Source organism: Schistocerca piceifrons, chromosome 5 (assembly GCF_021461385.2).
Source record: "Schistocerca piceifrons isolate TAMUIC-IGC-003096 chromosome 5, iqSchPice1.1, whole genome shotgun sequence".
NCBI lineage: Eukaryota > Metazoa > Arthropoda > Insecta > Orthoptera > Acrididae > Schistocerca > Schistocerca piceifrons.
The window spans coordinates 520,619,989-520,632,502 of NC_060142.1; the positions used below are offsets into that span (position 1 = coordinate 520,619,989).

Below are 12,514 nucleotides of genomic sequence, written 5' to 3' on the forward strand. Positions count from 1 at the left end.
GGGGGGGGGGGTGGATGTAATGGGTAAGCTATGTATATGTGTAAGAGCATAATAGATGGAATTGCAGATGCTGCAGAAAGTTCTTTGTATTTGGACACTGTATATTTGATTTCAATAGCTAATTTATATCAAATAAGCTCTGTTCCATTCATTACCTATCACAGAAATGCTTAGTACTTCTAGCAGTTGAGGACTGTAATCCAGCAACGAACCTCTTGTTGAGTTAAAACTACTTTTGCATGTTAAACTTACTGTACCGACAACTAGTTCTTTGACTATGATATGTTGCAAAGACAACCAGCAGCAGTGCAGGATAAGTACAGCTATAAAACAATGGTGGAAGCCACAGGTGGATTGATACCAGGCTCAAAATTAAGATCGTGTAAGTAAAGAAAACCAGGAGAAGCAAGAGATAGAAGAGAGAATGGGAAGAAAAAAGATGTACTGAACAAGTCACTCATGATCCTGAAGGGTCAAAATGAACTAAACAAATAAATATTCAGAAAAGAGATTAGTTTAACTGTAACTCTGTACTTTATTTTAACAGACAATGAGATGAATATTAAATCACTTTAATGTTTCTGTAAAATTTCCAACTTGGTCCACAAATTATTAGGAAGGAGCTTTTAATGTATTGTGATGAAGACTGCCTCATCCTGTTTTTAATAAGAAATAAACTTGGGACAATATCCCATGTTCTGTCTTTATCCTTCTGTATTATCTTATTATATCAGTTACTTAAGAAAGGCTTAGAATAATGGTCGTGTTATCAGCCTAGGCAGTTTGAGTGTCCTAGTATATGTGCAAGGGCAAATGGGAGAGAATAATTTTTCTTTTATCTGATTTATATTTTTCACAGTTCTAAAGTAGGCAAAACACACACACAAAAGTTAGTTTACCCAATAACTTTTCACGATGGTAAGAAATATAACACTTGCTGTCACGATTCTGCTATTTGTTTCACTTAATGCTCTACCTCTCTTTCTGTTAATATAATCCAGATTATTCTCTTATTGCTGCTATTTTCTGATCGTGTAAATTATTAAGGATGAAGTGGCATGTAATGTGAAATAGTAGACGACCTTGTGAAGCAATTTAAAAGATTGTGACTGGGAAACTAAGAAACCTCATTGATTGCTATAAAATTGTATTTTAAACATTGAGGGTTGTGATGCTTTGTTTTGTACCATGTATTAAATATTATAAAGATTGTCAGTGCCTGCTGCCACATGAAAGCAATTTTGTAATCCTAACACGCTGATTTTCTTAAAAGCTGTGTAACATTTAAATTAATGCAAACATTTCCTTCTGCAGGAATTTATGGCCATAGTACTGTATACCATAACCCAACAGAAAGCTTCTATGTATTCGGAGGCTATATATTTGATTTCAACAGCTCATTTATATCAAGTAAGCTCTACTCTTTTCATTATCCATCACAGAAGTGGTCAGTACTTCCAACCTTTGAGGGTTATAATCCAGCATCGGACCTCTTGGTAAGTTACAAAGACTTTTGCATGTTAAAATTACTCTATTGAAAATTATTTCTTTGACTTTTAATGCTTCGATGTAAATATTTCATTATAGTGTGATAATTTGAGACAAGATCATTTTCAAAATATTGGTGTTCACTGCATCATGCATGTGATTCAGTAATTTCATTGTAACTTTGACTACAGTGGAATTAATTTATTATTTTTAGCCTCGGGCAAGATTTTTACATTCTGCTATTACAACTGATGACTATATGATTGTATTTGGTGGAAGAACAAATCCACACAATACCACAGATTCGCTTATGGCATACTCATATATATGCAACTATTGGATCAGATTATTGGCTAAAGGTAAATTAGTCCTTTAATTTATTTGAAATTATATAGATAGTTAAGTGTAACTACATGTATTAGCTTAAGACAGATCAAGGAGAAAGTTATAAAAGGCATATCAGATTACGGAATGAATGAAACACTTGAGTTCTAAATTAAAATTTCATTTGCAGGTTTTTTGTATTGTTCACAATGCTGTGGTTATTGAATCTATGGTACAAATTAAAATAAAATTAATATTCTATTTCAGTTTATTGTTGTTGTTGTTTTGTTTTATTGGTTTGGCCTACTGAGAAGCACATGAAATAACTTGCGTCTGTTTTCTTTTCACCCTTCTTTCTTTCCATTGGTTTTTCATTCTTTCTCTGTGTTGCTCTCTTCTTTCTTCTGTTTGACTTGCACGTGTCTTTTTCTTTGTTTTTTCCCCCTGGAAATCCTTGAAACATTTTAGTTTTGCTGTGAACTTTTCTCTTTTTCTTGTTTTTTCCTCTGTTATTTCCATTTCCCTCAGGTATGCTTTAATTTCTCTAATCCACCTCGTTGATGTTTTGGGTTTCTGTCAAAAAAATTATCTCTTCTTCATTGTGTTTGGTTTCCTTCTGTTCACTCATAAACTTCTGTATTACTTTATAATTTGCTTTTCCTGTTGTCATATTTTGGTCCCAAGATTTTCCAAACTATTTAGTTATCTTTTGTTGCTATTTCACTTAATTGCTTTGTAACAAAAGGCATTCTGAAGCATAAAGGCATTCTGGTCTGATGATAATCCTGTAGTGCTGGAGTTCTGCATTTATGGGTAAACATTTCTTGTTATATGAATTCTCTGTTGATTGAAAAGCCACTTCAGTTTTCCTTGCACTTGCTGAATTAGCGTCTTTGTCCACAGTACTTGATTGTTTTATTTCACATAGGTATTTAAACTTTTTAGCCTTTTTTATTCTGCTGTAATCAGTTTCCATGTATTTCACTGCTTACTTTGTCACATACTCTGTTTTTCCAAAAAACATATATAGGTTTGCTTTCAAAGCAGTCTCTTGTACGAAATTTATCTGCATTGTTGCACCTTCTATAGATTCAGCTGAAAAAAAAAAAAAAATTTGCACAACCAGCTCATTATTTCTTCACATCAGCATTCTTCAACAACAGTTGCAGAAATTGATGAAAAAATCTAAATGACAAGACTGGTCTGTGCAGAGACATGTGAGGGGAACTGCTGATGTAATTGGCTCTTGGTGCTACCAACAGAAACTGCAATGTTCAACTTCACCATGTAGTTTTGACACTACAACTGCTAGATCACTTGGAAAAGAGGGAAGTCAATATGAAGTATCCTGACATATCTGATATGAGACGAAGCCGAACAATGGACCCATTGTACACCTTTTATTGTGCAACATCCATGCAGTTACCATTGTTAGCAAAGTGGTTATCACCAAGTGTGACTGTGCACCGTTTTCCTTTAATTTTTTTACTCTAAGAGGGTAAGCAGGCTGCTGGCTTGTTGATGTACAGAATATCTGATAATAAATCAATACTAAAATATACAGTTCTTAAAAATGGCAGTATATTTACAATCTGCAGCCGATACTTTTGTAGGCCGATATGTTGACGTTTTTCTAATGATGTATCAATACTTTTTTTGTACATGATGAGGGCAAGAATGGTATTTTTTTAAAATATCAGTGTATCTTAAAAAATATCAACAGTCCTAATCGTGAGCTCATGCAGGTAGTCCAAAACAACCACCAATAGAGAAATCTGATTACAGTAGCAAATTCAGTGGATCATACAACAGATTCAGTGAAGTGAACAGCTTTGCTGTGGTTAACAGCTTGGGTAAATAGCAAGTAGTACTGCCTGTCACACTATATGACTCCACCATACAGTTTTCACGGGGAACATAGTTCAAGAGAAATTCTGGTATAATTACCCACATGGTCAGTGTATTCATTTTCTCGACACTGGCTACAGGAGGCATTAAAATAATAATAATAATAATAATAATAATAATAATAATTATTATTATTATTATTATTATTATTATTATTATTATTAAGGATTCTTCTGTTACATCTTGGTAGAACAATTCCATATTTAAGGTTAAATAACAAGTACAGTGTTTCTGTTCTGCCAATTTATGTTTATTTCAAACTAGTTTTCAACTTATTAGGACATCTTCAGGAAACAAATAACTAGCATCAGGAAGGGACACTCGTTTTTAGTTTAGCAAACATTATAGGCAAAGATACAATCACTTGCATAGAGTGTTATTCATCAAACTTGCTTCTTATTGTTGAAATTACATTTTACACAATGAGCAGTGTTAAGCACAATAAATAATTAAACTACACAATATTACAGGTTAAATGATTATGAAGCGTGGTTGTTTCTTATTTTTTATTTATATTATTCTTTTTTTTTTTTTTTTTTTTTTTCTTTCATTGGCTAAGAAACTGTTAACCTGAGCACTCTTCATGTACGTTGTGCAATAAACATGATTTTTAACATTGTAAAATAAACGTAAGGCAATGGACAGTATTATACACAATGATTAGAACACATAATCCTACGGTATTATGGGTTAAAAGGTTATGATTCCATAGTTTGTGGGGTTGTGAAATTGGTTGAGAACTATCAAACTGAGCACTAGTACCTTACATTGAGTAGTGAACATATTTTACATTGTAAATAACATTTTTTATGAAATGGGTAATATTTAAACATAGTACACTGTTAAAATATAGAATACCAATGTATCACAAGTTATATCGTTGATTATGGGGGATAAGGAACAGGAGATTTTATCATGTTTTAATTTTGTGTAGCCATATATGTCATTCTGGTGTTTGTGGGTATGTGGCTGGTTGATAGCATCCTGTGAAGCTTAAACATGGGAATGTGCTCAGCTGTAATTGATCATTTAAAACCAGCTGGGAGTTTTGAGCCAAATGTCTGCTTACCCCAAGTGCTTCTAATGGGCTTAATTTTCTTCCTTTGTTGGCTATATGTAGTACTTGTCTGTGGACTTGATATTTGTGTCCTTCCTGCAGTGCATAGTTTCAAAATTTACAGAAAACTCACCACAGCAGACACTGCAATACCCTCATGTTTACAACTCCCAATATCACATAAACATGCTGCCTTTCATTCTGTGGGACATCATCTTACATTCGTACCAATTTCAGAACAAAATTTTCAAACAGAAATTTGAAACAGAATTAGACACATTGAACATACTGCATCAAACAAAGGCTATACCCCTGAATTAACTGAAAACATTTTACACAAAAAAACAAGAAAAATGTTACCCTACATGTATGACTCTTCTGCAGCAACAGTCATACCTAAAACCAACTGGTGTACTATCCCATATTTAGGAAAGCTATCTGACAAGTTAGCTAAAACCCTCAAGTCCTGTAATTACAGAACTTCATTTTATGTAAGAGGCACTACAGCCCATATCCTATTCAACAGTAAAGACAAAACAGATTTATTAAGTAACAGTGCTGTCTACAAAATAACTTGCAATGAGTGTATCAAATTGTATATTGGTCAGACAGGCAGGGACATACCAACTAGATTGGTTGAACATGAACGCAGCTGGATATTACACTCCACCTTTGCCAAACATGTGCTGAAAGAAGGGCACAAATACCAAGTCCACAGACAAGTACTGCATAGAGCCAACAAAGGAAGAAAACTAAACCTGAAACTTCCTGGCAGATTAAAACTGTGTGCCCGACCGAGACTCGAACTCGGGACCTTTGCCTTTCGCGGGCAAGTGCTCTACAAACTGAGCTACCGAAGCACGACTCACGCCCGGAACTCACAGCTTTACTTCTGCCAGTACCTCGTCTCCTACCTTCCAAACTTTACAGAAGCTCTCCTGCTCCATTGCCTAAAGTTATTTTACAATGTAAAAAAAAGACATGTTTATTGCACAGCATTAACGAAGAGTACTCAGTTTAACAGTTTCTTTGCCAATGTCAAGATAAAAACTGTTTTATAATCATGAAACCTCTAATATTGTGTAGTTTAATTATTTATTGTGCTTAACATTGTCCATTGTGTAAAGTGTAATTTCAATGTTAAGAAGCAGGTTAGATGCACAACACTCTATGCAAGTAATTGTGTCTTTGCCTATAATGTTTGGTTAACTAAGAACAAGCGACTCTTCCAGATGCTAGTTATTTGGTTCTTGAAAATGCCTTAATAAGCAAAAAACTATTTCAGAATTGAAAAAAAAAGAAAAAACAATAGAACAAGAACAGTGTACTTGTTATTTTACCTTAAATTATTATTATTATTATTATTATTATTATTATTATTTTCACCTTGAAGCATTGGGTTTCTGCTGGATCAGAGTCATCCAAGCTCAATATTTTGGCATCGTGACTCGCTGTTTTCATGTGGTGTTATGTGAGACTGCTAGTTAAGTAGGATGGGTTCAGTATTTTTACTTCCTGCCTTCTCCATTCAGTTCTAAGTACTCCATATGCAGTCTGTTCCTACTAAAATTGTCATGAGATGTTCCATTTACAGAATGGAATGCTAGCAGGCATTCTGCTTCTGGTCTTAAGTGCCCGACAAGGATATGGCATTCTGGTCTCATTGTGGTGCATCTGGTGCTCTGCCTGGGGTTTGTTACCCATGTCCATATTCTCAGTTCTTCTTTTTGCTGAGTTGTGCTGCTGCTGCAACTCCTGTGCAGTATCCCAGGCTTTACTGTGTTGGTATCCAGTGTTGCTAGCATGAGGATTTCTGCCATCTTTATCTGTATTGACACTCTTATAACACTGCCCCAGTATCTGGAGGTTTGTGACAGAACCTTTATTTCTTCATAGATCATGATGTCATTAAGTTCCAGATATTGCTCTGCAATAGCTGATTTAGTTGCCTGTCTCAGCCAGGTGTGCCTCTTATTTTATTAGTGTGTGATGTCTGCAGTTCCAATTGTGTGACCAATGCTTGACATACCACCTTGGCAAGGTGCATATAAATTCATGGTTTCCATAAACCTAGGTCATCTTTCACATTTCTCAGTAGTCCTCTTATTTTGGTAGATGATGTGCTTCAGGAGAATCCTGTTGATCTTGGCAGAAATAGATTACTCATAAGGCAGGTAAGACACAGTCCTTGCTCATGTTCTTTTTCTCTGTCGCGTTGCAGAATATCTGTTTGAAAGGCGTTGTGAAACTGTTTGTCCACATATTAATTTTGGAAGAAGACTGAGCATCGACACTCTATTTTTGACATCTGACTGTCTAAGTATGACAATGTGCATGACTGTGGGAACAAGTGTCTTTAGAACTCAATTCTTCTGTGTTGAGTTATGACAGCTACTAGTTTACAGGTATAAATCAGCATGTGTTGTTTTGCGATACACATTGTGGCCAAATGACCCATCTGCTCTCCATTCGACAAGTACATTCAGAAATGGCCACAGACCATCCTTTCCCAGTTCCATGGTGAGCTTGATATTTGGTTGGCATAAGTTAAATTGATCCAAAAACTCATTGACCCTTTCCCTACCATGAGACCACATAATAAAGAAAGCTTTTAGGTTTGTATCTAGCCATCTCTAATGCTTCCTCCTTAAATTTCTCCATAAATATAGTAACCACTGGAGAAAGAGGCTCACCCATGACCACTTACCTGCAGTCAATTCCAGTGAGTTTTTTTGTCATTTTGTCCACTTTCCAAAAGTCGTTATGCTGGGTTCTCCAGAAGTTGTTGAACCTCCTCATCATAATCAATCTGCTGCATAACGACTGTGGAATTCCCTTTGTCTTCTGGCAAAGCCATGCTGATTCTGTCTTTCTGGAGCTTTTCAAGTGCTGGTGTTTTGTCACTTTAAATATTTCATTTTGGAGGTTGAAACCACAGTCTGTGTGTGTGTGTGTGTGTGTGTGTGTGTGTGTGTGTGTGTGTTTTGTTGACGAAGGCCTTTATGGCTGAAAGTCTTTTTCATTGTGCCTATTTGCGACTCGGCATCTCCACTTCTAGAATCTTGATCATTTCACAACTGTCAACTGCTGCCTTACCTCCATGTCACATTAGTAAAGACTATTCACAGTTTTGTTCTCCTTCTGGAAAGTTACCAATTCCAATGGCCCATTAGCAATACTTTGCCTATGGATGACTGTTCCTTGAATTTTATCTTAGTTGGAGATTTTTGTGTGCTTGACCTCGATCAATGATCCTTCCTCTGTTGTCCATAATGTTGGAGCCAGGACATGTCTCTTGTCACATTTGGCCTGAGAAAATTTGTATAACAGACAAAGTACTGCTGAGACACTTGGCTGTTATTATGGGACAGCCACCTAGGTACCAGTCACCACCTTCACTATAGATAAGGCCATTGCATAAAATCTTGGGTCATTTTTTACTTATGTTAATGTCTATGGTGTGGATATTCAAACAGATTCATTTATCTATTGTCTCCACTCCCTCTCTCAATAGTCTCTTACTGTTTGCTTGTACTGACAGTATGCTTCTCATTTTGAATCTTTCCACCTGTCAGTGTACCATTGTGATACAATATTTCATTATAAATATGTTTTCATGAAAGATATAATAAAACTTATGAGCCAAAACACTATGATCACCTGCCTAATAGAGAGTTGATCTATCTTTAAAACACAATAAAGGAGCAGTTCTGCATGGCTGGCTTGCACAAGTCCTTTGTAGATTTCCAGAAGTTTATGACACCAGATGTTATGCAGAAGTCACCTAATTCCCGTAGATTTTGGGCCACTGGTTTGCGGGTGTGGAATTGGCATCCGGTAGTGTCACAGATGTATTGCATTCGGTTCACATCGTGCTCATTTGGTGGCCAAGACATCTGTCATGCACTCAAGCTGCTGAAGCACTATTCAGGCATTGTGACACAGACAGAAAGAAATAATCCTACTGCAAAATGTCATCACTGTCGAGGAAGACATCAAGGTGAAGGGATGCAGATGGCCTGCAATTATGTTCACACAGTCCACAAATATCATGGTAAAATGTCAGATGGAAACCCTGGGGGAATGCCCTCCATCCTCCATAGCATAATGCTGCCCCCACTGGTCATAGTCCATGACACAGCGCATGTTTCGAGCACTAGTCTGTGTGGATGATGGCATATCTAGACACGATCATTGATTTGCTGGAACAAAAAACAAGATTCATCTAGTGAGACAACAGGTTTCCATTGATCCATAGTACAATTTCAATGATCCCGTGCCCACTGCATCACAATTGATGATGTCATTGAGTCAACCTGGGAGCATTAGGGGTCATCTGTTGTGAAGTTCCATGTACAATAATATACTCTGAACCTTATGCGCCAAAACACTTGTGCTTGCACCAGCATTGTGCTCCGTTGTCAGAGATGCCATAAATCATGATCTATCCTGCTTTACAGGGCGGACAGGCCTCTGACCTCCATTTTCCGTGGGAAGGCATGAATGTCCAACACTGTGTCATCTACGCATGGTTTCACCGTCCTTCAACCACTTTTCATAGATGATTACAACAGTAGCATCAGAATAGATGTCCAGCTTTGCAATCTCTGAGGTGTTTATTCCCAAGTGCTGTGCCATAACAGTTTGTCCTTTGTCAAAGTCGTAATGTCAGTGGATTTCTCTGTTTACAGCTCATATCATCCCTTGCATGATACTCCATTTGTCTCTGCTGTGCTTACTCATGATGGATAGTGGTCATGATGTTTTGGTCCATCACTATATGCAAGTAATTTAATTAATAGTTACCTGTGATAAAAACGTGAACTCTATCCACAGCTGTCAGTGCCATCCATTGTTTCAGGGAGAAGCACAACTTTACCACGTATACTGCTTGCTCATCAATTGATTGCAAGCCGTGTAAGAGTCTTCTGTCAGGACAATCTTCCTCAGTGTGACTGTAGGCTGTATAGTGCCACACTCACACAAGTCTACTCTATAAGATCCCAACTGTGCTTGCTATAGTTTCAAATCCCTGATCAGTATGGTGCCGTTTTACTGCACCCACAGTTTCTTTCTAAGACTCACTGTAACTTTACTTTATAGACACAATGTCACAAAATACAGACATTTCAGAATATAGGCATTATATAAGGTCAAACATAAATTTTGTTAACAGTGGGCATTTGTGCTGCAGATGACTCGCTGAAGCAGAAACACATAACAGTTTATCAAAGTAGTGATGTGTAAAATATGTAAAAAGTGATAGGTATTGAGTAGATGAAAACATCATTTAAAAACTAAAATGTTCAATTGTGTAACGATCTGTATTTCATATGTCCCTGAGTTAAAAGGAAGGGGAAAAAGAACCTGATTACGATGAGTCACTGTTGAAACTAGTTTTTGGAGAAATGAACTAAGTTTTTGCATCGTGGCAGACTCTCAAATCCCACATTTGTTTTACTTGCATGGATCAGTCAGGATAAGAGCTTAAGTGTATAATGGTGCTGAGTAATCAATAGGTTTGAACAAATGGTACTCTTGTTCAAATGGTCTCGGGTTCGATTCCCGGCAGGGTCAGGGATTTTCTCTGCCTCGTGATGACTGGGTGTTGTGTGATGTCCTTAGGTTAGTTAGGTTTAAGTGGTTCTGAGTTCTAGGGGACTGATGACCATAGCTGTTAAGTCCCATAGTGCTCAGAGCCATTTGAACCATTTTGTTCAAATGGGCCCAAGATTTTCCAATATGATGCTGAATTCAGTACAGTTTGAAGTGCTACTTTAACAATCACATAACATTTTACTCTTGTGTCACAAGTGCAAGTGATATATGAAAAACTATGAATGGCTTCAGATTTTACAAATTTTGTGAAATATAGGATGAAGTAACATTAAATCCTACCACCGTACAAACAAGTGTTTTATTTGAACAACTTTTGATACAATATGTATGAATATACAAACAATTGTAATGGTCTTTAAGTAAAACTAACAATAAAATGCAAGAACATTGGCCTTCAAAAAAATATTACTTGTGTAAACTGAGCACAATAAGAAATACTAGTTCATTTGGCTATTAGGGGCTATATGATTTAGCAGGTGTGTTGCAAAAGAGCATTTTGATCTCTGTTCACATATTAGAATGAAAGGGAGAAAAAACATTACCGGATTTTAATTAGCTTGAAGACAAGATGGTAACATTAAGATGAAATAAGGAATAAAATTAATTAAATTAATTAGTAAGTCAGTGCCTAAGAAATGCAATAAATCATATGAAACTAATTGTGACCATAATAATAAATTACAGCAGCAAGACTGGTTGTGGAGATAGTCCCAGCAGACATGAGTAGATTAAGAGGCAAGGGGAATCTTGAGAACTGGACTAAATCATGATTATGACTTTTTATTTATCTATTAGTTGCTGTTTTCAGATATGGGCTACACGCTAGAAGATATTGGCTGTCATTGTTTCATGGTTATTCTTAAAAAAATATAAAAATGTGGTTATAGGAAATAGGGAGAGTTATGGAAAAGTTGTCTAGATCCACAGCTCAGGGGAGACTTACCAGACAGGATAAGAAGGGAAGACTGCACCACACGAGATTTGAAAACCTGAGTGCGTAAAGGTGGAAGATGCCGTAATAAGCAAGACAGAGATTATTGATAAAACATTGTAGAAGAGCTAATAAGGGCAGAAAGGTTGTGCATTAAATGTGGTGTGCAGGTGGGGGTTGGTGGTGAGGAAAAATAGATGAGGCAACAAATAAAATATCTAGGAAACTGAAAGGGCGTGAAGAAAGGAGTACTTACTGACAGATAATGCTGAAACCGAAGAAATTAATGTACATTAATGCCAGGGGTATGGCGAGAACTGAGGGCATACAAAACAGCCACAAAGGTCATGACTGTCATGTTGTAGACCATGCTCTGCAACAGGATATTGTTTGTTGCCAGTATACAGAAACTGTCTATGGCCATTCATCCTAACTGATAACTTGGCGGTAGTCTTACCAGTGTAGAAAGCCTAACAGTGTTTATATAACAGCTGGTACATGATGTTTGTCATTTCACAGGTGGCTCTTCCTTTGACAGTGTATGTTTTACCATTTACTGATCTGGCATGGATGGTCGTTTGAGGGGGCATAGGAAAAGTCTTACAGTGGTGACAGTCACCGGGGTGGGAGTTGTAGGATAGGGAAATTGGTGCAGAAGAAGCAAGGGGGGAGTTATTCAAGGTGTGACGGGCAAAATGTCAGACAGAATGTACGTCATTTCAGGAAGTCATAGCCTTGTCGGAATAGTTGATTAATATCTTGAAGACAAGGATAGTCCTGAGTGAAAATAAGCGTGCTCCTAAGTTGTTTTTGGAGGAATCACCAGTACCAGGATTGGATGTGAAAGCCCAGAAAATCTGCATTTCAAATAGGCAGTAGGATAATTACGTCCAGTGAATGCTGATGAGAGAGAAGTTCCAGTGAATGCTGATGAGAGAGAAGTTTCCATTTAGGTGGGATGTCAAATTGTGTACCCGAAATATTAACTCAAGAAGAAATCCTAAAAATTATGAGTGGAAATAGCAATTCATACCATATTTACTCGAATCTAAGCCGCACCCGAAAAATGAGACTCGAAATCGAGGAAAAAAAAATTTTCCCGAATCTAAGCTGCACCTGAAATTTGAGACTCGAAATTCTAGGGGAGAGAAAAGTTTTAGGCCACACCTCCAAGACTAAACAAAGTT

The 12,514-nt window shown here is 36.8% G+C and overlaps 1 protein-coding gene across 1 annotated transcript in view; it reads left to right on the forward strand.

The window, feature by feature from the left end:
- LOC124799322 (multiple epidermal growth factor-like domains protein 8) overlaps positions 1-12,514 on the forward strand; it is a 380,153-nt gene that overhangs the window by 290,610 nt on the left and 77,029 nt on the right. The window contains exons 26-27 of the mRNA XM_047262911.1: positions 1,315-1,496; positions 1,703-1,847. Of these exons, the coding sequence (XP_047118867.1) occupies positions 1,315-1,496; positions 1,703-1,847 (327 nt within the window). The remainder of the gene's footprint in view (positions 1-1,314; positions 1,497-1,702; positions 1,848-12,514) is intronic.